This window comes from Hermetia illucens, chromosome 6 (assembly GCF_905115235.1).
Source record: "Hermetia illucens chromosome 6, iHerIll2.2.curated.20191125, whole genome shotgun sequence".
Classification (NCBI taxonomy): Eukaryota; Metazoa; Arthropoda; class Insecta; order Diptera; family Stratiomyidae; genus Hermetia; species Hermetia illucens.
The window spans coordinates 86,494,505-86,520,295 of record NC_051854.1 but is presented as its reverse complement, the minus strand read 5'-3'; the positions used below and the strand labels follow the sequence as shown (position 1 = coordinate 86,520,295).

At 45.4% G+C, this 25,791-nt stretch overlaps 3 protein-coding genes across 3 annotated transcripts in view; 2 read left to right on the top strand and 1 right to left on the bottom strand.

Annotated features, from left to right (window-relative positions):
* Window positions 1-467: 467 nt before the first annotated feature.
* LOC119659317 (glycine, alanine and asparagine-rich protein-like) lies at window positions 468-1,734 on the top strand. The gene is made up of 2 exons (XM_038067337.1): window positions 468-604; window positions 879-1,734. The coding sequence occupies exons 1-2, from the start codon at window positions 568-570 to the stop codon at window positions 1,628-1,630; spliced, it is 789 nt and encodes a 262-aa protein (XP_037923265.1). The 5' UTR covers window positions 468-567; the 3' UTR covers window positions 1,631-1,734.
* A 9,394-nt stretch (window positions 1,735-11,128) lies between these two features.
* Window positions 11,129-12,247, top strand: LOC119659705 (glycine, alanine and asparagine-rich protein-like). Its single transcript, XM_038067958.1, has 2 exons — window positions 11,129-11,253; window positions 11,425-12,247. The coding sequence occupies exons 1-2, from the start codon at window positions 11,214-11,216 to the stop codon at window positions 12,156-12,158; spliced, it is 774 nt and encodes a 257-aa protein (XP_037923886.1). The 5' UTR covers window positions 11,129-11,213; the 3' UTR covers window positions 12,159-12,247.
* A 6,864-nt stretch (window positions 12,248-19,111) lies between these two features.
* LOC119659927 overlaps window positions 19,112-25,791 on the bottom strand; it is an 8,726-nt gene continuing 2,046 nt past the window's right edge. Inside the window, exon 2 of the mRNA XM_038068264.1 lies at window positions 19,112-19,926. Coding sequence (XP_037924192.1) covers window positions 19,214-19,926 — 713 coding nt within the window. The 3' untranslated portion in view covers window positions 19,112-19,213. The remainder of the gene's footprint in view (window positions 19,927-25,791) is intronic.

Sequence of the window (25,791 nt, the reverse complement as noted above, 5' to 3'; positions counted from 1 at the left end):
AATGACTCCATCATTGCCTGAATTTGCCATCTTTGGGTACCTTCTTCCCAGCCTGAAAAAAAAGCTTAAACCTCTTGCAAACGGATTACTCGAATTTTTATGCGAAACCTGAACCAATTATTTGTTTTCACTGGCATTACAGTCAAAATTATACAATATCGCGAAAAACTAAATGTAACGCGAGACGCTAGACTCCAGTCATTCGGCGTTACATGGCGGATCACAAGTACAAAACATGTTCCGTACGAAAGCAAATATTGCAACGTAATATTAATTGCACCTATTGTAAGTAGGTACCATTCATGAACTGAGTGAATCCAATCGATTTTTTCCTATGCGAGCAACTAATGGAAAGTATCTCCTCCCATTGTCGTAGATAGTGGAAGAAGGCAAGATATCTGCAGTCGTGCCTCCGAAAGACTTTTACCAAGTAGCGCTAAGTGACTAGAAATTATGTGAGTATAAATTGAGGTAAGCTTCATTTAGCAGGCATCACACCGAGTTTAATCGTATTCTCATCCACTCGACACTCGAACGCGCTTGAGTACCGACCGTTGCCCATTCAGAATGAGGTTCGCTATCGTGGCCGTAGTACTTCTTTTCGGTAAGAATCAGCTTCAGACATTCGTTTACCTTTGGAAAGTGTTTAAAATGGTTGTGCAGTATCTTGTTCCTAAGTCACTCCTCATGTTCTCAGCTTAATCCCAGGATTGAGAAAGTGAAAATTTGAAAAAATTTTAAAGAAACTCCAATATGCCAGTCGGATTTTTGGATACAGATACAACTTTATCTAAAACGCTTTCTATTAAAAATGAAATTAGGAATAAGTATAGTTTCCCGGCTATCGCACTAAACCCCTTTCTTTTTGGATTACACAGGATCCGTGAACTGTGGCATCATCGCCAGCCATGGAGGCTCTGGCGGAGGTGGTCATGGTGGCGGACACGGCGGAAGTGGATACAGCGGAAGTGGATTGCGAACAATCGCTCAGGGTTCGGCGCAGCAAGCGCATTCAGCCGTCGCCTCACAACACGCAGCAGCCCGTCAAGCATCATATGTAGCCAAGAGTACCCTTGCCCAACAAGCCGTCCAAGCTGCTGCAACAGCTCAGGCTGCTTTGGCTGGCAAAAGTGTCCTTTTGCAAAACTTAGAAGAACAACGTGAAGAAGCCCACTCAGCCCTGGAAGCAGAAATCGCACAATTGCATTTGGCCCAGGAATCAGCTTCGGCCGCGAAAACTGCAGCTCAACAAGCTGCAAGCCATGTCTCGGTTTTGACCAGTGCCCTCAACAGTGCTCAATCCCTAGCCGAACATGCTGAGGGTGCTGCTAGCCACGCTGCTGCTGAACTTGCTTCGCAAACTTCTATGGTTGGAAAGGCTAAGGCTCGCCTCCAGGCTATCGAACATCAATTGTCAGTTGTCCGTGTCGACTTTGCCGCAACTCAGGAAGCAGCTGAGAAGGCTTCATCTGCTGCCCATGAAGCTCAGAGCAACGCCGCTGCTGCTGGAGCTCATGCTACCGCGGAATTGCACGAATCAGCCGCTGCACAAAGTGTTGGACATGATGACGGCTCATCTTATGGTGCTGAAATCGAGGTTGGAGGTGGTGGCCACGAATTCCACCATTAATAGAAATCATATTGCGATAGCGAAAAGAAGCTAAGAGTGTTGTGATATTTTCCTTTGTTAACTTTCCATTGACTTCTAAGTAAATTGTTTTTATGATCTTTTAATTTATTTGTCTGATTTTTTACTGGCATACTGACGGAAAGAACTAGAAGACGACAAATTGCAATGGACCTGCGCCATTCAGAGAGTCGAAAAAAAAGACGAACGACGTTGAATGTTTATGTATTCCTATCTTTTAGAATATTTCTTTTGGTTTTCAGGGTTACTACTTATCGCTAAATAGAACATTGCGCATCAACCACACCCATGCACAATCACATTCGAGTTACTGAAATGCGTTTCATTTCACTCGAACATTTTCAAGGAGCATGCATAAGGGCCTCTCCAGACGGGACCACTTTCAACCAAGTTAACCACGTGTTGATTGAACGCCGCCACCTCTCAGCCTTGATGAATGTCAGAACATATAGGGGGGCCAATATAGACTCGGATCACTATCTCGTTGACATGGTGCCCCGAGCTCGAATAACAACACCACCTAGAATCCCCACCGACAATCAGGGATAGTTAACACTGAAGCCATCCACAATACAGCCCTCCGCGGCACCTACAAGAAGGAAATGGATGTCGCAATACCCGCAGTCAACAGAGGACCTGGAGATGAAGCATCAACAAATGATCTTCACAACCACCTGAAGAACGTTATCATTGATACGTAAAAAGAGTTGGAACGGCTGGTTTGATGATGAATGTAAGCCAGCAACGGAATGGAAGAATGCCGCATACCGAGTAATGTTACATTCTCAAAGAACGCGGGCACGCGCGGAGACTTATCACGAACTCCGTCGATCGAAGAAGCGATTTCACAGACGGAAAAGGAAGCCTGGGAGAACCAACAAATATGTGAACTAGAAAAGTACAAGGAGCAACCACACCAGGCGTGGGAGTTTTACCAACAAGTCAGCAGGATCAAACCTTATACCCCTCGATGCTCATGCCGAGACAAAGAGGTAGATCTGATTTCCGACAGAATGGGCATATGGGAGCAATGGGTTGAGTACTTTGATGAACTACTGAACAACCAGAATATCGGCGAGTTGGAGGTCCCGCCAACTGAAGACGACGGACAAATACTGCCACCACCGAGTTTAAGATAAACAGTCCGTGCATTTCATCGGCTAAAAAATCATAAGTTGCCAGGAGCTGATGGAATTACAGCCGAATTGGTTGAATATGGAGGCGACCAGTTACACCGAGTGGTTCATCAACTTGTACTCAAGGTGTGGGACAGCGAATCAATGCCTGACGATTGGCAACGAGAGATTATCTGTCTCATACTTAAAAAGGGAGATATCACGCAGTGCAGCAATTACAGCGGTATCACGTTGCTGAGTACCATCTATAAGATATTCTCCGCTATCTTGCTAGGTCGGATAGCCTCATACGCCGAGAACATCATTGGCCCATACCAAAGATGCTTCGCTCCAGGCAAATCAGCAACAGATCAGATTTTCTATCTGCGGCAAGTGATGGAAAAACTGTTGAAATATGGAGAACAGTTGCACCATCCGCCTATGATAGCATAGTCAGGGTAAAAGTGAAATTGAACGAAATTAATAAGACTGACTAGGCTGATCCTGACCAATGTGCGAGGCCACATAAAGGCAGCAGGATCACTCTGAAGACCATTCGACATCAACAACGGTCTACGAGAAGGGGATGCGCTATCATACGTCCTCTTTAACCTGACCCTCGAGAAAGTGATCCGTGATGCTGAGGTGAATGCAAGAGGTACGATCCTCTTTAAGTCCACCGAACTACTGGCCTATGCTTATGATATCGACATCATGGGAACAACCACCCGAGACGTACAAACTGCCTTCATCCAGATCGAGCAAGCGGCGCAATCAGGGCCAGATCTTGGGCTGCACATCAATGAAAACAAGACGAAATATATGGTGGCAACGTCAGCACCGAAAATCGACCAACCAACAACATCAAACCGCACTGGTCAAACGGGAAGAATATAGATGAGAGAAGAGAACTTTGAGACCATTGAGAATTTCTCCTATCTAGGGTCGAAAATCACAACCGATAACAGCTGCGATTATGAAATCCGCGCACGGTTGTTGTCAACCCACAGAGCCTATTTCAGCTTACTAAAACTGTTCCACTAGAAACGTGTCACCATAGGGTCAAAGCTCTTACTGCACAAGACAATGATCTTGCCAGTCCTCATGTATTCCTCGGAAACTTGGGTTCCTAGCAAGGAAAAATGCCGCGTTCGAGAGAAGAATCCTCAGAAGAAATTTTGGTTCCCTACATGAGGATGGACGATTCCGTAGCCTACATAGCAACGAAATCTATGAGCGATACCATGACCGTCAGGTTGTGGATAAAATCAGGCTGAATAGTTTACGGTGGGCGGGTCACTTAATCCCTATGGATGAGAATAATCCAGCCCGGAAAGTCTATAAGGCCAATATGTATGGTAGAAAAAGAGGACGAGGCAGACTCTGCCTAAGATGGAGCGATGGCGTAGGCTAGCACGCCAGACCGCTTTTGGGGATATCGAATTGGTGGACCTCGGCGCGAAGCTGGGATGTCTGGAGTTCCTTATAAAGGCGGGCCTAGACCTAGGTGATGATGATGATGATGTACTCTGCTGTTCTTCGCATCGAAGATATAGAGGTGTTCATTCGTCAACCATCCGCAAAAGAGTTGTCGCCCTCTCTCAATTTATAACCCCTCTACTGTCACTTTTCATCAAGACGATTTCAGGTATCTGCCGCGTACATCACTAAAGTTCTTCATTTGATTGTGTCAACCAGCTCAAAGACACAGCGGCAAAGTGTCGGAAAAGACTTAGAGCCTTCAAGTATAGAGCTCATTGACGATATCCCGTTCGATGCCATCGTCAGTAAAAATAACACTCTCTGGATATACCAATTGCCCAACGCCTTCAAAGTTCTCCCCATTAGTCCAGTCTGCTAAAATTCATAACCATACGCCCAAGGACTATGCTTCGGTGAAAATGCAGGCAGATGCCATGAACGTAGTCGAGTTGTTTTAAAGAAGGTGATATGGTTTCTTGAACCCGGCCACGTCGGAGTCATGAAGAACGGAACCTGGAGAAATCTGTTTTGGACTCCGAATTCTTCGATTTTATCTCGTTATGACATGGGACGTTTTCCGCGTCTGTAGAGAAGAAGTTATATAATTTCTCTTCCTATTGCCTTTTAAATTGTATTGCTTCTGAGCTTAGTACTGTGAATGACATATGTATGTAAATATCTTAGGGTACTTCAAATTTACGAAGTCCTTGCTATATATGAGAATAAGAATCATGGAGCTTTGAATCCTCCCTAAAAAAGCAGATGAGGAAGTTCTTCCTACTTTGGTGATTTGCTCGGTTATCGTAATAGACACTCTAACTTTCACTGACAAGCCAAGAAAAACGGTAGAGGATCAATGCGAACAAAAGAGGAAAAGATCATTCTGCCAAAGTCAATGCAGATGAATAGGAAACAAGATATTGATAGTAGAGGCTGTACAGACTACATCATGGAAGAAGCAACGTTAAGAGGATTGTTGAAGTGTTAGCAAAAGTACTCAGAATAGGAAAATGCCTGAAGTCAAGAGAGATCCGACGGTCAAGCGTTGCGGCAACGTTGTTGCAAGAAATAGGGGAAGACAGAAAGAAGAGTTCCTCCTAGAATGTTAGGAGGCATCCAACTACCAAAACCTGGTAGGTAAATAATTAAGAAGGAGTTTCCGGAGAGTTAACCAGCCAAAGTCGACGAAATTAGCATGGAGCATGACTTATGCAGTGAATTGGGGCGGCAGTTTCAACTTCCATACGATTGTGTTGCCGTAACATAGAGCTTGCTAAAAGAACTTAGCAGTTTGCGGACTTGCCGTCAAATCAGTTTGGTGGCTGAGGAAGTTGAAGTTGCTAGATGGTCTGTAGGAGTCGAAGAAAAATGTCCCCCGCTATTTGCTTTAGACGTCTGAGGAATCGTCACATAGTGAGATCTGGCTATGATAAAACCGGTTGAAGCAGGTGTGACGAAAGGGAGTTGCTAGAAAGACCCTAAATTCATGTTGTGCAAGAGTTCAGGCTTTTATAATAAAGTTAATGCCATAGGAAACAGAAACCGACGAGCAAATTACATTTAGCCACATAAACTCCCCCCACTGTAAGGTCACACATGATCTCTTGCCTCAATCAATTCAAGAGCCTGATATGGGCGGACAATGCATTATAGGCTACCTATAAACGTGAATTACCAAAGAAATTCACAGAAAGTGAAATCAGAAGGGCATGGGAAAAGACCAAGAGGAGGGAGGATTAAATTGGACAGTTTTATTATACAAGATAGTGAAGACTCTGTTTCTGAGGCAGGCAGGATTTAGAATCGCGATCGTTAAAGAATATTTCCCAGACTGATTCAGCAGCAATGGAAGGTGAGCAGCAAAGTGCCTAACTTGGACGGAATACCTAATGTGGCTTAGAGATGGCGATAAAAACAAGATCGGATTGATTCATTTCCACTTCTTATCCCTATTTAAAAGAAGCCATCTTGCCGAGTTAGTAGAAGAAGCAGTGGCTGGTGCTACTACCAAATAGTGGTAACCCATTGTAGTATCTGCGGCAACATCGTTCGCCTTGTCCAATGACAATCTGTTGTGAGAATGCATTTGCTATAACTTCTCCAAAACACTCATTCTAAATCCCTAATATCAATTTCAGAATTCACTTATATTAAAAATTCAATTTTTACTTTAGTATTTAAAATGATTAATTTTATTTACGAAAACCTATCCCCAAAACATTGCTTGAGAAAAGACCTGCTTATGCTGCATATTATTATGTGCAATCTCAGTGTTTGTTACTGAATAGAACGAGATGGAAGCAAATGAAGCCTGGACGGGGCATACAATTTAGGAAAAATTCGAGACAGTTTTACTATGGTCCCAACTACAACCACATTTGATTTGAAGTTCAAGGTTGGGGTCAACCAAGGCTTGGACTGGCTGATGAAAGTGGACCGGTGAACAGCTGGACTCAGGATGTTAGTGTCGCCGGCATAAAGTTTTGATGGATCACCTTACATATAGCATGGTACCTGTTTGTATTTTGCACCGACGCCATAACAGTGCAGCTAGAAATGAGATTCTCCAATGTCTCTCAAGCATGCCGTTCTGAATGGCACACAGCCATATATATTCAACAATTGCAAATCGATCAATGGCTGCCAAAGGTGATTCATGTGCTTACTGTGCGTTGCCTGCGATTATTATTCATCGAACCGCTTTTGGTCTAACTACATCTCTCTTAGAGGATTGAAAGGTCCATCCTTCAAATTAAGTGATGTCATGAGACAGGTTCATCTGGATGAAACATTTGTGCATAGTAGTCTGTACCCGTCACTGAACGTTTTCCAGATTGGCTTCCATCTACGACAATATTACGAATGCATACGCCATTGAAGCCATAGCGAACATGTTCAGCGCGCTGTTTTTATTTTTCTCCGAGGGATGCGATCTCAGCACCAGCTTCACACGCAAGAATTGGGACAGCAGAGCATTTTTATGACCACCAGTTCGAGCATGGGTTCTTTGCGGAATTCCTAAGTAATTGTCCGAGTCTGCCTCGGTCATAGCTTAGATGTGTTATGTCCGGTATGTGGCTCGTGATGGCCTTTGCAGATCTCTTGGATTCGATACTAGTCTAATTCAAATTCTTTCCGAATATCACGATTAAGCATGTCTACTATTCCTAACAAACTTCTAAGGTGGTCATCAGTACCAGCATACAACTTGATATCATATAAGTATATCAAGTGTGACAGGGCATCCTTAGTCATACCTTATTGCGAAACCATGCCCTCAAGCACCATTCAGTTCAGTGCCATACAAAACCAAGAAGATGCCCCGCCGTATACGGATAAGTTCAGAGGTGTGCGTACCTTCAGATCAATGCACTGACATGGTGGTGTGCCATCCTTCCATGATTGTCGTCAAAACTTTATTAGTTTAGGATCTATGCGATACAGATGTAGGACATCGGTTAGTCAGGTGTGCGGGAGGCTGACAAAGGCCTTGGTGTTATCAACATAGCAACTAAAGAGATTTATTCTCCTATAACTACCGAGCCGGTATTCAGTTGCTCTTCGCAACACCTTCACTGGAGTCGGTAACTCTTCTGCTTCTCGGAAAGATTTTAACAGCCAAGTAAGGAAGGAGCCCATATTTAGGCGACACGTTGGCTTCCATAGCTTACACCAAAATACAAATGATAACGGACTGCGGATGATCCAATTAGCAGTATCACAGGAAATGGTTGTTGGAAGTACCTGGTTTGCGCGGAAAGTGGTCCACAAATAAATGTGGGCATCTCCAGATGGGACCACTTTCAACCAAATTGACCACATGTTGATTGAACGCCACCTCCCAGCCTTGATGAATGTCAGAACATATAGGGGGGCCAATATAGACTCGGATCACTATCTCGTTTGCGATGGTGCTCCGAGCTCGAAACAACACCACCTAAAATCCCCTCTGACAATCAGGTGAGAGTTAACACTGAAGCCATCCGCAACACAACCCTCCGCTACAACTATAAGAGGGAAATGGATGTCGCAATAACCGCAGTCAACAGAGGACCTGGAGATGAAGTATCAACAAATGATCTTCACAACCACCTGAAGAACGTTATTATTGACACAGCCACAAACATACTTGGCCCCAGCCGCAAAAGGAGTCGAAACGGCTGGTTTGACGATGAATGTAAGCTAGCAACGGAACGGAAGAATGCTGCATACCGAGCAATGTTGCATTCTCAAAGAACGCGGGCACGGGCAGAGACTTATCACGAAGCGACTTCATAGGCGGAAAATGGAAGCCTGGGAGAACCAACAGATCTTGTGAATTCGAAAAGTACAGGGAGCAACCGCACCGGGCCCGAAGGCAAAAGTTTTACCAACAAGTCAGCAGAATGAAGCCTTATATACCTCGATGCTCATCCTGCCGAGACAAAGAGGGAAATCTGATTTCCGACAGAATGGCTATATTGGAGCGATGAACTACTGAACAACCAGAATATCGACGAGTTGGAGGTCCCGCCAACTGAAGACGACGGACTAATACTGCCACCAACAAGTATAGGAGAAACTGTCCGTGCAATTCATCGGCTTAAAAATCATAAGTTGCCAGGAACTGATGGAATTACAGCCAAATTAGTTAAATATGGAGGCGACCAGTTACACCAAGTGGTTCATCAACTTGTGCTCAAGGTATGGAACAGTGAATCAATGCCTCATATCAGATATTCTCTGTGCAGCAAGCGATGGAAAAACTGTAGGAATATGGACATCAGTTGCACCACCTTTTTATCGACTTTAACGACGCCTATGATAGCATAGCCAGGGTAAAACTGTACACGGTCATGAGAGAATTCGGTATCCCGACAAAATTAATAAGACTGACTAGACTGATCCTGACCAATGTGCGAGGCCAGATAAAAGCAGCAGGATCACTCTCAAGACCATTCGATATCAACAACGGTCTACGACAAGGGGATGCTCTATCATGCGTCGTCTTTAGCCTGGCCCTCGAGAAAGTGATCCGTGATGCTGAGGTAAATGCAAGGGGTACGATCCTCTTTAAGTCGACCCAACTAGTGGCCTATGCTGACGATATCGACATCATGGGAAGAACGACCCGAGACGTACAAACTGCCATCATCCAGATCGATCAGGCGGCAATCAGAGCGAGATCTTGTACTGCACATCAATAAAGGCAACATATATATATGGTGGCAACGTCAACACCGAAAACCAACCAGCCAACAACATCAAACCGCACTGGTCAAACACGAAGAAGGATAAGGATAGGAGAATACAACTTTAAGACCGTTGATAATTTCTCCTATCTAGAGTCGAAAATCACAACCGATAATAACTATGATAATGAAATCCGCGCACGGTTGTTGTCAGGCAACTGAGCCTATTTCAGCTTACTAAAATTGTTCCACTCGAAACATGGTGATCAAAGCTCTTACTGTTGAAGACAATGATCTTGCCAGTCCTCATGTATTCCTCGGAGACTTGGGTTCTTAGCAAGAAGAATTGCGAACTCTTCGCTACGTTCGAGAAAAGAATCCTCCGAAGAATTTCTGGCTCCCTACAAGAGGATGGACGATTCCGTAGCCTACATAACGACGAAATCTGTGAGCGATATCATAACCGTCCGGATAAAATCCGGCTCAATAGGTTACGGTGGGCGGGTCGCTTAATCCGTATGGATGAAGTCTATAAGGGCAATATCAATGGTAGAAAAAAAAGACCAGGCAGACCCTGCCTGAGATGGAGCGATGGCGTAGGCCTGGACGCCAGACAGCTTTTAGAGATATCAAATTGGTGGACCTCGGCCCAAAACCGGAATATCTGGAGTTCCTTATTAGGGCAGGCCTAGACCGGATACCGGTTGTTGCGCCGTTGATGATGATGATGTTGCTCGTCCGCTTCTAAAGTCTGTGGTTGTTGCAGCGTATGAGTATGTCTTTATCCTTATCGCTTCAAATTCTCCACTATATCGGAAAAGACTTATTCTGGTTTTCTTTGAAAGCTATCTCACTGACAATGTTTATATCATTTATCAGCAGAAGCAGAACCTCCTGCTTTTTCATGTTCCTGAAAATAACTATTACGTACCAAATTGAAAGAATTGAAATGTATCAGAATAGCTGATGCGTTAAAAGTGGTGGGGAAGAGTGTTCATTTCGAGCCAGAAGTGAAATTTTCGCTCCCGGCCCTAATGTACTTCTCAATATCTGCAATAATTGGAACTTTGGCTACCCTTGCCAGGTATGGTATGAAGAAAATATTCGAGCTATCTATATTGGTTCATGTAATTAAATGCTACTTATGAGAATTTTTTATGAACAATTCGATTGTGAAAGAAAGGTATTTCTCATTCCCGGGGCAGATTGGACAAACGTAACTCATAAAGGAGATCATCCATAGATTACAGATATGGAGCGGCAACTTTTTGAACCAACTCCAATTTTTTAGGGGTGTAGATTGCTTCCTTCACTTGAAGAGCTCTTCGCATCGTCTATCATTTCTGCGTTTTTTACTCACCGAAGAAACTTCATGGAAAGTGATCCGAAAGATCCACTTCCTTCTCCTCCGTCTGTCTTATACCGAAAATCAGATTTGCTTTCTAGTGAGCTCAAACCAAAAACTATCTTTTTAAATAACATACTTTTATTTGGCCGAAAGCGTAAAAAATTCTTATTTCACTCCATTAAAGCTTGAAACTTCTAATTTCGCTCTGCCGAAATGATGATTACATTTCTGATTGGCTATCGATTTTGCTTGCATATTTGTAAAGCCAGTGTTATAACGCGTGATTTACAGTTAGCATGCAGCTCCTTATGTAATGTAAAAGTGAAGTTGTTAAAGATTTCAGGTATAAATTCGAGTAAGATTACATTAACAGGCACCATACCGTCTTTAACTGCTTTTAAATCAAGTAACTAGTCATTAATCGGCGGGAAGCCATAATTTTACCAGAAATGAAAAGTGCAACATTTATTTTGGCAATCATTATTGCTGGTAAGAGAAGTCAATTTTTCGGAGTAATTTCATTGATCTAATTTAATACCCACGCAAACTTAGTTGCCTGGAAAAGATTGCTGAAATATGTTAATTAAATTAATGATTTTGATGTCTATCTGGGCGATCTGGGGCAGTCAGTTTATATAATTGTTTTAACTTGCATTTCAGGTGTCGTCAATTGTGGTCACATCGAAATAAGTGGTGGACATGGTGGCGGTGGTCACGGTGGAAGCGGATACAGTGGAAGTGGCCTTCGATCCATTGCACAAGGTTCAGCCTTACAAGCCCATTCAGCAGCCGCTAGTCAACATGCTGCAGCTCGGCAAGCTTCTTATGTAGCGAAAAGTACCCTTGCCCAGTCAGCAACACAAGCAGCGGCCACGGCACAGGCCGCCCTTGCTGGAAAACAAATTTTACTCCAAAACCTAGAGGAACAAAGTGCCGAGGCTCATCATTTGCTGGAAGCTGAACTTGCTCAACTGGAGCTTGCCCAGCATGCGGCATCTGCTGCAAAAGAAGCCGCACAGCAAGCAGCTTCCCATGTGTCGGTTCTAACCAGTGCCCTTAATAGTGCCCAAGGGGTGGCCGAACATGCTGAGCAAGCCGCCGGTGCAGCTGCTGCTGAATTGGCATCACAGACCGCAATGGTTGGTAAAGCCAAGGCTCGATTGCAAGCAATTGAGGCTCAGCTAGTTGCAGTACAGCAAGACTTTGCTGAAACTCATGCCGCTGCAGAGAAGGCTTCTGCAGCCGCTCATGAAGCACAGCAAAATGCCGCTGCTGCTGGTATTCAAGCTTCAGCAGGTCTCCATGAGTCCGCAGCACATCAAAGTTTTGGCGGCCACGAGGAAGCCTCATTTGGGGAGGCTATTATTGAAGAGGGCGGACATGAGTTCCATTAAAATTAAGACTGTTTACTCATTGCTAGTTTGCTAATTAACAAATTCTCTTATTTTGTTAAAATAAAAATAATTTAATCACACAAATATAATTGAAATGATAGTAATTCCGAAACTCTTAACAATCTTTTCCCTGCTATATTGTCCCAAAGTAGTAAAATAATATTAAATTTCCCTACAACAATTTTGATGCTTTCTGCAATTTGATTCTTACTCATCATCATCAACGGCGCAACAACCGGTATCCGGTCTAGGCCTGTCTTAATAAGGAACTCCAGACATCCCGGTTTTGCGCCGAGGTCCACCAATTCGATATCCCTAAAAGCTGTCTGGCGTCCTGACCTACGCAACCGCTTCATCTCAGGCAGAGTCTGCCTCGTCTCGTTTTCCTACCATAGATATTGCCCTTATAGACTTTCCGGGCTGGATCATCCTCATCCATACGGATTAAGTGACCCGTCCATCGTAACCTATTGAGCCGGATTTTATTCACAACTTGGCGGTCATGGTATCGCTCATAGATTTCGTCGTTATGTAGGCTAAGAAATCGTCCATCCTCATGTATGAGACCAAACATTTTTCGGAGGTTTCTTCTCTCGAACGTGCCCAAGAGTTGGCAATTTTTCTTGCTAAGAACCCAAGTTTCCGAGGAATACGTAAGGACTGGCAAGATGATTGTCTTGCACAGTAAGAGCTCTGACCCTATGGTGAGACGTTTCGAGCGGAACAGTTTTTGTAAGCTGAAATAGGCTCTGTTGGCAGCCAACAACCGTGCGTGGATTTCATCGTCGTAGCTGTTATCGGTCGTGATTTTGGACCCTAGATAGGAGAAAGTATCAACGGTCTCAAAGTTGTAGTCTCCTATCTTTATTCTTCCCGTTTGACCAGTGGGGTTTGATGTTGTTGGTTGGTTGGTTTTCGGTGCTGACGTTTCCACAATAATTTTGTCTTGCCTTCATTGATGTGCAGCCCAAGATCTCGCGCCGATTGCCGCCTGCTCGACCAGCAGTTAGGCGGACTTTAAGAAGATCGTGCCCCTCGCATTTACCTCAGCATCGCGGACCACTTTCTCCAAGCTCCCCTGTCCCCTTGTCGTAGACCATCGTTGATGTCGAATGGTCTTGTCAGTAATCCTGTTACTTTTATCTGGCCTCGCACATTGGCCAGGGTCAGCCTAGCCAGTCTTATCAATTTCGTCGGGTTCCCAAATTCTCTCATTGCCGAGTGGCTGTGCTATCATAGGCGGCCTTAAAGTCGACTAAAAGATGGTGCACCTGATGTTCATATTCCAACAGTTTTTCCATCGTTTCCCGCAGAGAGAAAATCTAATCTGTTGCTGACCTGCCTGCAGTGACGCCTCTTTGGTGTAGGCCAATGATGTTCCACGCATATGGGGCTATCCGACCTAGCAAGATAGCGGACAATACCTTATAGATGATACTCAGCAACGTGATACCTCTATAATTGCTGCACTGTGTGATATCTCCCTTTTAATTTATGTATGGGACAGATAATGCATCGCTGCCAGTCGTTGATGAACCACTTGGTGCAATTGGTCGCCCCCATACTTAACCAATTCGACTGTAATTCCATCAGCTCCTGGCAACTTATGATTTTTAAGCCGATGAATTGCAGGGACTGTTTCTTCCATACGTGGTGGTGGCAGTATTTGTGCGTCATCTTCAGTTGGCGGGACCTCCAACTCACTGATGTTTTTGATGTTCAGTAGTTCATCAAAGTACTCAACCCATCGCTCTAATATGCCCATTCTGTCAGAAATCAGACTTCCCTCTTTGTTTCGGCAGGATGAGCATCGATGTGGATAGGGCTTCATCCTGCTGACTCGCTGGTGAAACGTGTGCGCCTGGTGCGGTTGCTTCCTGTACTTTTCGAGTTCACAGACCTTTTGGTCCTCCCAGGCTTCCTTCTTCCATCTGTCAAGTCGCTTCTCTGCTGGATGGAGTTCGTGATAAGTCTCCGCGCGTGCCCGCGTTTTTTCAAAATGCAATATTACTAGGTATACAGCATTCTTCCGTTTCGTTCCTGCCTTACATTCATTATCGTAATCCATTATCCTTTGTATTTTGGTGTAAGCTCTGGGAGCCAACGTACCTCTTATACGGGCTCCAGCCAAGTAGGGGCTGTTAAAATCCCCAAGAATGATTTTGATATCATATCTGGGACAGGCTTCGAGGGTTCGTTCTACTGCCTCGTAGAAGATATCCTTCTCCGACTCTGCAGGCGCGTGAACGTTTACGCGGCTTATATTTCTAAATTTGCCTCGCAAACGCAGAGTGCATAACATTTTGCTTATATTTTCCAAGCCGATAACAGCAGGTTTCACTTTTTGGCTGACTAAGAAACCTACCTGGTGGTCAAAGGGTAGTATAGGTCCCGGGGCGAAACGTGGATTGGTACCCACGATGGAGCATAAAACCTGGGAAATGCCTGCTGAACCAACACCAACAGCTCTACTACCAAACCCTATCTCCACCTCCACGTGGTGACCGCTGGGAGCTCTTTCTTGACGAAAAGCTGCAGACGGAGAAGGATGAAGGCGAGTCTCCCGCGCCTAAAAACGGGACAAATTGTACCAACTGGTCCTCCAGGTTGGGGGTTGGGTCGGGCTGACAACCCTACACGGAAAACAACCGTTACGAAGCCACAACAGGAGCCTCGGATAGGACAGATGTTAAAACGACGGACCCGGCAACGACAAAGGAACAACGATTTGCGCATTTTCTCATGGAACGTGCGCTCCCTGTACAGAGATGAAGCTGATAAGCAGCTAGCCGATACCCTGTCCCAATATAGGGCTGATGTAACTGCGTTGCAAGAGATGCGATGGACAGGGACCGGTTTCCTGGAGAAGAGCCACTACACCATATATTATAGCGGCCATCCAGTAAACCATGTGCTCGGAGTAGGTTTCTTAGTCAGCCAAAAAATGAAACCTGCTGTTATCGGCTTTGAAAGTATAAGCGAACAGCTATGCACTCTGCGCTTGCGAGGCAAGTTTAGAAATATAAGCCTCATAAACGTTCACGCCCCTACAGAGGAGACTGCAGAGTCGGAGAAGGATACCTTCTACGAGGCAGTAGAAAGAACCCTCGAAGCCTGTCCCAGATATGATATCAAAATCATACTTGGGGATTTTAACAGCCAAGTAGGGAAGGAGCCCGTATTCAGGCGATACGTTGGCTCCCATAGCTTACACGAAAAAACAAATGATAACGGACTGCGGACTATTCAATTAGCAGGGTCACACGAAATGGTTGTTGGAAGTACCTGGTTTGCGCGGAAAGCGGTCCACAAACATACGTGGGCCTCTCCAGACGGGACCACTTTCAACCAAATTGACCACGTGTTGATCGAACGCCGCCACCTCTCAGCCTTGATGAATGTCAGAACATATAGGGGGGCCAATATAGACTCGGATCACTATCTCGTTGGCATGGTGCTCCGAGCTCGAATAACAATACCACCTAGAATCCCCTCTGACAATCAGGTGAGAGTGAACACTGAAGCCATCCACAACACAACCCTCCGCGACACCTATAAGAGGGAAATGGATGCCGCAATAACCGCAGTCAATAGAGGACCTGGAGATGAAGCAACAACTAATGATCTTCACAACCACCTGAAGAACGTTATCATGGATACGGCCACAAATATACTTGGCCCCAGCCGCAAAAGGAGTCGGAACGGCTGGTTTGACGATGAATGTAAGCTAGCAACGGAACGGAAGAATGCCGCATACCGAGTAATGTTGCATTCTCAAAGAACGCGGGCACGCGCAGAGACTTATCACGAACTCCGTCGAGCGGAGAAGCGACTTCACAGACGGAAAAAGGAAGCCTGGGAGAACCAACAAGTCTGTGAACTAGAAAAGTACAGGGAGCAACCGCACCAGGCGCGGAAGTTTTACCAACAAGTCAGCAGGATGAAGCCTTATACACCTCGATGCTCATCCTGCCGAGACAAAGAGGGAAATCTGATTTCCGACAGAATGGGCATATTAGAGCGATGGGTTGAGTACTTTGATGAGCTACTGAACAACCAGAACATCGGCGAGTTGGAGGTCCCGCCAACTGAAGACGACGGACAAATACTGCCACCACCAAGTTTAGGAGAAACAGTCCGTGCAATTCATCGGCTAAAAAATCATAAGTCGCCAGGAGCCGATGGAATTACAGCCGAATTGGTTAAATATGGAGGCGACCAGTTACAAAAAATGGTTCATCAACTTGTGCTCAAGGTATGGGACAGCGAATCAATGCCTGACGATTGGCAGCGAGGCATAATCTGTCTCATACATAAAAAGGGAGATATCACACAGTGCAGCAATTATAGAGTTATCACGTTGCTGAGTACCATCTATAAGATATTCTCCACTATCTTGCTAGGCCGGATAGCCCCATACGCCCAGAACATCATTGGCCCATACCAAAGAGGCTTCACTCCAGGCAAATCAGCAACAGATCAGATTTTCTCTCTGCGGCAGGCGATGGAAAAACTGTTGGAATATGGACAACAGTTGCACCATCTGTTCATCGACTTTAAGGCCGCCTATGATAGCATAGCCAGGGTAAAACTGTACACGGCCATGAGGGAATTCGGTATCCCGACGAAATTAATAAGACTGACTAGGCTGACCCTGACCAATGTGCGAGGCCAGATAAAAACAGCAGGATCACTCTCAAGACCATTCGACATCAACAACGGTCTACGACAAGGGGATGCGCTATCATGCGTCCTCTTTAACCTGGCCCTCGAGAAGGTGATCCGTGATGCTGAGGTGAATGCAAGAGGTACGATCCTCTTCAAGTCCACCCAACTACTGGCCTATGCTGACGATATCGACATCATGGGAAGAACCACCCGAGACGTGCAAACTGCCTTCATCCAGATCGAGCAGGCGGCGCGAGATCTTGGGCTGCACATCAATGAAGGCAAGACAAAATACATGGTGGCAACGTCAGCACCGAAGACGAATCAACCAACAACATCAAACCGCACTGGTCAAACACAAACACGAACAAGAATAAGGATAGGGGAATACAACTTTGAGACCGTTGACAATTTCTCCTATCTAGGGTCGAAAATCACAACCGATAACAACTACGATGATGAAATCCGCGCACGGTTGTTGTCAGCCAACAGAGCCTACTTCAGCTTACAAAGACTGTTCCGCTCGAAACGTCTCACCATAGGGTCAAAGCTCTTACTGCACAAGACAATGATCTTGCCAGTCCTCATGTATTCCTCGGAAACTTGGGTTCTTAGCAAGAAAAATTGCCAACTCTTGGCCGCGTTCGAGAGAAGAATCCTCCGAAGAATTTTTGGCCCCCTACATGAGGATGGACGATTCCGTAGCCTACACAATGACGAAATCTATGAGCGATACCATGACCGTCCGGTTGTGGATAAAATCCGGCTCAATAGGTTACGGTGGGCGGGTCACTTAATCCGTATGGATGAAGATGATCCCACCCGGAAAAGACTTATAGACATAAGGGCAATATCTATGGTAGGAAAAGAAGACGAGGCAGACCCTGCCTCAGATGGAGCGATGGCGTGGGCCAGGACGCCAGACAGCTTTTAGGGATATCGAATTGGTGGACCTCGGCGCAAAACCGGGATGTCTGGAGTTCCTTATTAAGGCAGGCCTAGACCGGATACCGGTTGTTGCGCCGTTGATGATGATGATGAAGAAACCTACGCACATGGTTTACTGGGTGGTCCCTATAATATATGGTGAAGCGGCTCTTCTCTAGGAAACCGGTCCCTGTCCAATGCATCCCTTGCAACGCTGTTTCATCACCCTTATATTGGGACAGGGTATCAGCTAGCTACTCAGCAGCATTCGGTCTGTACAGGGAGCGCACGTTCCATGAGAAAATATGCAAGTCAATATTTCGTTGTCGTTGCCGGGTTCGTCGTTTTGAAAACCATCTTGTCCGAGGCTCCTTTCGTGGCTTCGTAACTTTCGTTTTCCGTGTAGAGCTGCCTATCCTACCCAACTTCGAACCTGAAGGGCTAGTTGGCACATTTTGTCCCGTGAAGATAGGGTCCGGTAGCAGAGCTGTTGGTGTTGGTTCAACAGTCGTTTCCCGGGTTTTATGCTCCATTGTGGGTATCAATCCACGTTTCGCCCTGGGACCTATACTACGCTTGACCGCCATTAATTCTCTTAACTTCACTTTCGCCCAGATAGTTGAACAAAATGAGCATCCTGGCGTCCTCAAAGGGACGTGCAGTTACTCCAGAAACCAATCCTAATCCCTTTTCAATAACCAACGGTCGTAGCCGTAGAATCCTATCCGAGGCGCTTTCTACTTTTTGGTAGCAAAAAATTTTTGAAGTTGCTGTTAACCCAAACATTTCTGTTCCTCTTTTAGCCTATTAGTTAGCCTTGTTACCTATCGACAATCGCCCTCATTTCAGAATAGTGAGTCGTACTCTTACTCCGATTTACTGTGCCATTAACGCTGGTTTAGAGAACAAAGGGGGGCGTTGACTTTTAGTAATACAATCCGATTCACACGCAACTTTTCAGTTTGGACTGTGGTACTCAGATAATATATTTGTTTCTAGGACCCATAGTCTGGAGCCATCGAAAGGTTTAAATCAAAGGCGGGACTTGTACTTACATACACGCGGGTATACTATTTTTCTCCTGAGGCATTCGTATTGTAGCTCCCGTTTACTGGTGTAAGTTTATATTTACAGGCCAATTCCCCCAAAACTCCGCTATAAATTCGTTTCCCTCAGGTATACTGTGGATACTGTGTTCCCAAACTCAGAAAAAAAAACCTGCCATCCCCCAAGCTCATGAGATCTAAATTCCGCTGTGGGGGGCGGATGAAGGGACTTGCTGCTAGTGCCTGCTGCCTCTGATATTGGTATGGAATGGATGCGGATTTCAACAACATTTTTGTTTATTCTTGATAAACAACTAACAATTTTCTTAACATACATATAACATACAAGTAGAGGATTAATTTAATTTTCATAAATAAATGATAATAATAACAACAATGTAACAAATCGAGTGGTCAGTGATGCAAATCATGACCTCCGTCCAATAGATTACTATTCTCCTCAATGTCCGGCTTTTCAACCGCCACGGCAGCTTCATGAAGACCAATGGAGGCTTGTACTCCTGCTTTTGCGGCATTATTTTGGGCCTCTATTGCTGCCTCAGACGCATTTTCAGCGGCAGCCTTCGTTGCTTCAAAATCTATCCGGACATGGCTCAGCTCCTCCTGAACGGCTTGATACTTAGCCTTAGCCGTTTCCACCATAGCTTCTTGAGATGCCAGCTCGGACATAGTATGACTCGATGTTTCTTGAGCTCTGAAAGATGCTTCTTGGGCACTATTCAAAGCACTCGTCAGGAGGGACACGTGACTGGCAATTTTTACGGCAGCTGCGTTTGCGGTTGCTGCAGCTTGTTTTGCCAAGCGCAACTGGATTAATTCGCCTTTGAACGCCTCGTGAGCTATGGAAGTCTGTTCTTCTAAAGTATGAAGAAGCACCCGCTTCCCAGCCAAAGCTGCTTGAGCAGTGGCTGCAGCTTGCAAGGCGGTTTGAGCTAGCGTGCTCTTGGCTAGAAATGATGCTTGTTGAGCTGCGGCATGCTGCTGAGCGACTGCAGAATGGGCTTGCTGAGCTGATCCTTGCGCTATGCTTCGTAGTCCTTTAGCGTTGTATCCACTCAAGGCAGCCGCATTTTCTTCGACTGAAATGTGTTCCGATTTCACTACCGCTGGAAAAAGTAATATAATAGATTAGTAACAAGTCAGGAAATCGGAAGGTAAACGCTTCAGGTACAACCGGTTTTGTGTTTCACTATGTGAGGCACGATGAGAGCACGACAGTTCCGTGCATACATAGTTAAAAATTCAAATAATTGACCTGGAAAGCAACATTATTACCAAATGTGAGGTAGTTCACCTATAACAGATACAAACAAGTCGGAATACCAGAAGCTGGACCTTTCGGATATAAAGGTTTTGTAGTTGTAAGAAAAGCTAAAAATTCAAAATATGCATATATCCAACTCCACCGCTCGTAAGAGTTCACTTTATATGGTGATGACGTCATACACGTCTTAGATAAAAACATATGAAATACAAAAATTTGACCTTCTGTAACATGGTTAAGAATAGTTGGATTTTCTTCAAACTTTCTAAGATTGTGTATTAATAATTACTTATAATGAATATATAATCTTTTGTACTTCTAGGATGAACTCGGGTCTTCCTGTAAATTTGTAGAATACAGTATTATATTATTATTAACTTTATTTGAACAGGTGTCGAAATGGGATGTATTTCGAGACTTAGATTTTGTATAGGTGCACAATTTTGAATTTTCTGAGAGACCTGTTACAATTTTCTGAGCTTTTACCCTTCTATGTTTCCCCCAATATCAGAAATAAGAGCAATTTTGAAAACTAGAAAAATCTCCATATTCTGTGAAAAAAAAACTTTTACACCCTTCTTACGCATGTATGAGGAGCCCCACTTATACTCAACTCAAAATGGTCATATTTAAAGGGGTTTCACAGACAACACCTTAGCAAATTTCGTGATAATAGGTTCGCCGTTTCGGAGTAAATCGGGTGTGACAGATAGACAAATAGACGCACAGACGGCAAAAGGAATGATTTGGCCAAAAGTCACCAAGAACAGAACCCTGACCCGGAAGAATTATCTTTCATGTAGCTTGGGGCTAAAATCCATCAAGGACAAGCACAACGTGCAATAAGCCATTAAAAACATGGTGGGAGCTATCAGGGTGCTTTATAATCGGTCCCAGAAAGAAAAAAAAAGACCCAAGGAGAAGCCGAAAACGAATGTCCAAACAGTGCCACAGGCGACCCAAGTGACACCATAGCAAAAGATCATCAACCTCCGAAGGCATCTGGATTTGTCCAACAAACGAAACTAAAATTTTCGAATGGGGAAAACATATGCTCAAAGTGAGAATGCCGGCTAGCGAAGTGAATTCCAAGGAAAAAACAAAGATATGCAAGTAAAAGAGAACTAATCTCTGGTAAACAAAAAGAAGAAGGTGGGGATTCTTCTGGAGGGAATTGTACTCTCCACCAAAGGTAAATCTATCATATGCGGGGATACTGACAAAGGTGAAAGACCCCGACTTAGGCGGAAATATCAGCAAAATTCGGAGCACCCAGAAAAGGGACCTCATATTTGAGTGGCCAAAATCCACCATGGGAAAAAGTGACATTCAAAGATATACAGTGCCTTAAAATAACAATTCAAGTTGAAGGAATTCGAGGAAGAATCTATCGTCAGCCTAAGAAAAGTTTATGGCAGTATTCAAACCGACACAATGCGACTGCCAGTGGAGGCAGCTCAGAAATTGCTGACCGTCGGGAGGATTCGGATTGGATGAGTTGTTTGCCGGGCAAGGGAAGAGCCCTCTCTAAAGAGGTGCTTCAAATGTCTGATATTTGGACACTTCGCAAAAGCATGCATCATCATCGGTCCGATCGATGTCATGTTGAAGGGGTGGGGAAAAGAGGACATATTGCCAAGGAGTGCAATAGGGACCCCAAATGCGATTTGTGCAAAAGAAAGGAGGGATGGGATAATCGGCATATTGGTGGAAATGGTAAATGCGTAGAATTTAAAAGGCGTTGATTGCAATGAAAAAATGAGGTTATTGTAAATAAATCTCACAGGCGCAGGATTTGCTTGCGCAGACCACTTACGAATCCGCAATGAAGATTTCCATCATAAGTGAACCGTACAGAAACTTTGACAATTGGGGTGGCGATATGGGCATGCGGTCGTCAAGCCATACATTATAGCATGGATTAGCCGACTAGTGGCGGTTTATTCGCATACAGCTGCTAAGGCCCACCGAGGCCTCATTGTCTGAATTTGAAAACTTATTAGACGATCTTATTCACGACGCAAGGAGACGAGGCCCAAAGATGATAGGCGGTGACTCCAATGCATGCACCATCGAGCGGGGCAGCAAAGAGATTAACGGAAAGACGATGATGCATTTGCCCAGTTTGGTGCACTTCTGGCCAATGAAGATTATGCAAACACCTATCGGAACTGAGAATCCGGTTCAATTGTAGATCTTTTGTCAGCCCTGCGCTGGCATGCAATATGTCCTGGCAAGTTAGCAGGGACTTCACGTGCAACGACCTTCACTTTTGCACTAAGGACGGACCCACATGGCAGGAGACCCGCAACCCGGAACCCGAAATCCGAAAGAATACGAGCATGGTCTTCAAAAACCATAGATGAACAAACTTTCGTGGAGGTGAAGCAAGATCAGCCTAGCTAAGCAGGCACCTCCATGGATAGTGCTTTCCATGTCACATAATGCATCTCTAAAGCATGTGATGCATCGATTTCTAGGAGATTTAAAGACTGTTTGTGGAGTCGGTGCCAGAGTTTTCTCGTACGAACTCCCAGTATTCGCTAGGTATTCCAAGCGGAAGTACTAGCGATATTGGAAGCCTATCGATGGGGGGGGGGGGCCATGATTCCAGCTTTATACTTAGTGGCGACATCCTCCAGGCTAGTGAACAGTGCGAGGAAGCATTGGACTGTCTATATGGGATGGTTCTCTGGGTTGTCGCAGGGACGCAGTTTATGTCTTGCTGGCGATTTTTAAGGGTGAGATCTACTTGCTCTACTTAGCAGCTGCTGACTTCAGATAGCAAAAACTCAACACATGCACCATATCAAGGAGGATTTGTCCCACCTATACAAGACCAGATCCAGAAAGCTTTTGGTCTAGACGTGTGCAAATGCGTACACACGGGTTACTAGCGTATAGGGGAGCAGGCCGCCAGAATAGGCATAACCTACAATTCGCATTTTCGAAACTTCGGAGCGAGAGAGAAATCCTTCCCCGCTTCCTTCGCAATTGTCCAGCTCTATGTAGAGCCAGGTTGCGGGCACTAGGTAAACCATTTTTTGAGGATCACAAAAATATCTCTAGTTGCAAGGAGGAGAACTAATATCCTTCGTGAATGCTATGGGTTGATTCAGAAAATCTGAGCCGGCTGAACTCTGCTCCCCTTGCTCCCACTGCAGCAGTCACTCAGTTTTAGAAGTTGTGACATCAAAAGGGGCACCCTTTTCACAAGTTTAAGGACCACCACACTATACTTCAACTATTTCGGCAGTCATGGTTTTGTGCTGCATAATTTTGTTGCGATACAAATTAATCTATTCCAGACATCAACCTGAATCACGGAACGATATCAGCTCTAATCCATTGCACCGGCATTGCTCCCCAGATATCATGTCCGGGTTGATGTCAATAGCGCGGAAAGCATCGAGGATTACCCCCTTTTCACAACAATAGAGCTCGAAAAAGCGGTTCTCACTATGAAAAACAAGAAGGCGCCAGGTCCTGATGGCATCCCGGCGGTAGTTTACAAACTGGTGTTCCGCCAACGGCCAGAATTGTTAGTTGAGGCGTCCAACGCCAGCTTGAAGGAGGGCATTTTTCCTTGTCGCTGGAAAGTGGCCAGACTCACGCTGATCAGCAAGGGTATAGGAGGCCTGGGGCCCCTGTCTGCATACCGACCACTGTGTATGCTTGACATGGCCAGGAAAGTGCTCGAGAAGCTCATTTGCGTTGAAGCAATCCGTGCTGCCGGGGGACTTACCCCAAGGCAGTTCGGATTCAGAACAGAGAGATCCACAGTGGATACTATTATGAAGGTCGTAGATGCGGTTCATCGAGCCGAGGCACACAGCCGCCGATCTGGGATAGTGCTCCTCCTAACGCTTGATGTCAGAAATTCCTCCAATTCAGTAAGATGGACAGATATGCTAGACACATTAGAAAACTCATTTGATGTGCCAAGTTATCTCTTGCGAATACTGAGGGATTATCTGAAAGACCGCTTCTTGCTCTGTGAGACACTAGAGACTAAGTCAGAAGAGGATGGGAATGATGTCGGGAGTAGCACAAGGATCCGTCCTAGGGACGAACCTCTGGAACGCCTCTTATGATGGTCTGCTGAGACTCGATATGCCTGAAAAATCGTGCCTGGTCGGCTATGTAGACGACGTTGCGGCACATGTTGCGGAACGCATTGTTAAACAGGCGCAAAGCTGACTTGGCATATTGATGAGACGGCTTAGCGGATGGATGGCTGCTCACGGTTTCAGCCTTGCACTGGAAAAAAAAACCGAAGTAGTCATCTTGAACAGAAGAAGAATTTCGATTCTGCATCCCATATCGATCGGCGAGTTGACTATAGAGTCAAAACCAGTGGTTAAATACCTTGGTTTAATGCTCGACTCGAAGCTGCAGCTGGAGTCTCGGGTTTGAGTCGGCTAATGGGAGGAACGCAGTCCGTTCTGCTCTATGGTGCGGGGGTATGGGCAGATGCCCTTGACAAGGAGATGCATTCTAAGCGCCTTGCTCAAGTGCAGAGGCGCGGACCTTTGCGAGTGGCGTCTGCTTATGACACTGTCCGACGTTGCCCTCCTTGCCAAGGGGCGCAAAGCTTTCTACCGCCGTAAGGGCGAGAACTTAAGAGAGGTGGTTGCCCGTGAAGAACGTCAACACACCCTTACCGAATGGCGACTGTCTTGGCAAAATGAGCCAAGGGGCAGATGGACTGCGCGGCTCATCGACAAATTAAACCCGTGGTGGAATCGAACGTACGGTGAGATTGATTACCTCCTCACCCAGGTGCTCAGAGGTGGCGGCGAGGAAGATGCGGCAACCCTATCGGCCAAACTAAAACCAAGTGGTCGAGGAGAACCTCCATAGTGGTGGCACCGGGAGACGCTGTAATCACTTTGGTTTGCCGGCCGTGATTCAGCAGGCGAATGCTCCAAAGACCTAATCAGGGTGATCAGACCCGAGTCTGCACGGGGACTCATCTGAAGTGGCAAATTGTTCACGAAACCTTACCAGGGGTATACTGGTACCATGGGTACCGGGAAAGCCCCTGGACTCACATACTTCGGGTGAACTCCTGTTGTATGTGAGGACAGCTCGGTTATTTGAGGTTGGCCCCCCTAGTGGGAGTTTCATGGTAGTTGTGGTTGTGCTCAAGCGAGAAGAGACCTTCGGGCCTCGACGTGGTGTTGCGTATCAACACGGGTGCCGTACTCCATAGTTCGGTAGAGATTTAGGTAATTCTTGCATCCACCAGTATGAATGCTACGCCATGCACTTGGTATAGACTGGTACCGTTGTTGCTTGTCTCAGCGGGGCTCTGATTGTGGTCACAAAATCAATCCGTGTCTTAAGAGGACCGTAGGATTAAGTCTCACGACAGGTACCTATGGAGGCGACCAGTTACACCAAGTGGTTCATCAACTTGTGCTCAAGGTATGGGACAGCGAATCAATTCCTGACGATTGGCAACGAGGCATTATCTGTCTCATACATAAAACGGGAGATATCACACAGTGCAGCAATTATAGAGGTATCACGTTGCTGAGTACCATCTATAAGATATTCTCCACTATCTTGCTAGGCCGGATAGCCCCATACGCCCAGAACATCATTGGCCCATACCAACGAGGCTTCACTCCAGGCAAATCAGCAACAGATCAGATTTTCTCTCTGCGGCAAGGAATGGAAAAACTGTTGGAATATGGACAAC

Excerpts from the sequence above, each read along its gene's own strand:
- LOC119659317 (XM_038067337.1), top strand. The coding sequence starts at position 568 with ATGAGGTTCGCTATCGTGGCCGTAGTACTTCTTTTCG. Across the intron at positions 605-878 it reads GGCCGTAGTACTTCTTTTCG|GATCCGTGAACTGTGGCATC; the intron begins GTAAGAATCAGC and ends TGGATTACACAG.
- LOC119659705 (XM_038067958.1), top strand. The coding sequence starts at position 11,214 with ATGAAAAGTGCAACATTTATTTTGGCAATCATTATTGCTG. Across the intron at positions 11,254-11,424 it reads TTTGGCAATCATTATTGCTG|GTGTCGTCAATTGTGGTCAC; the intron begins GTAAGAGAAGTC and ends CTTGCATTTCAG.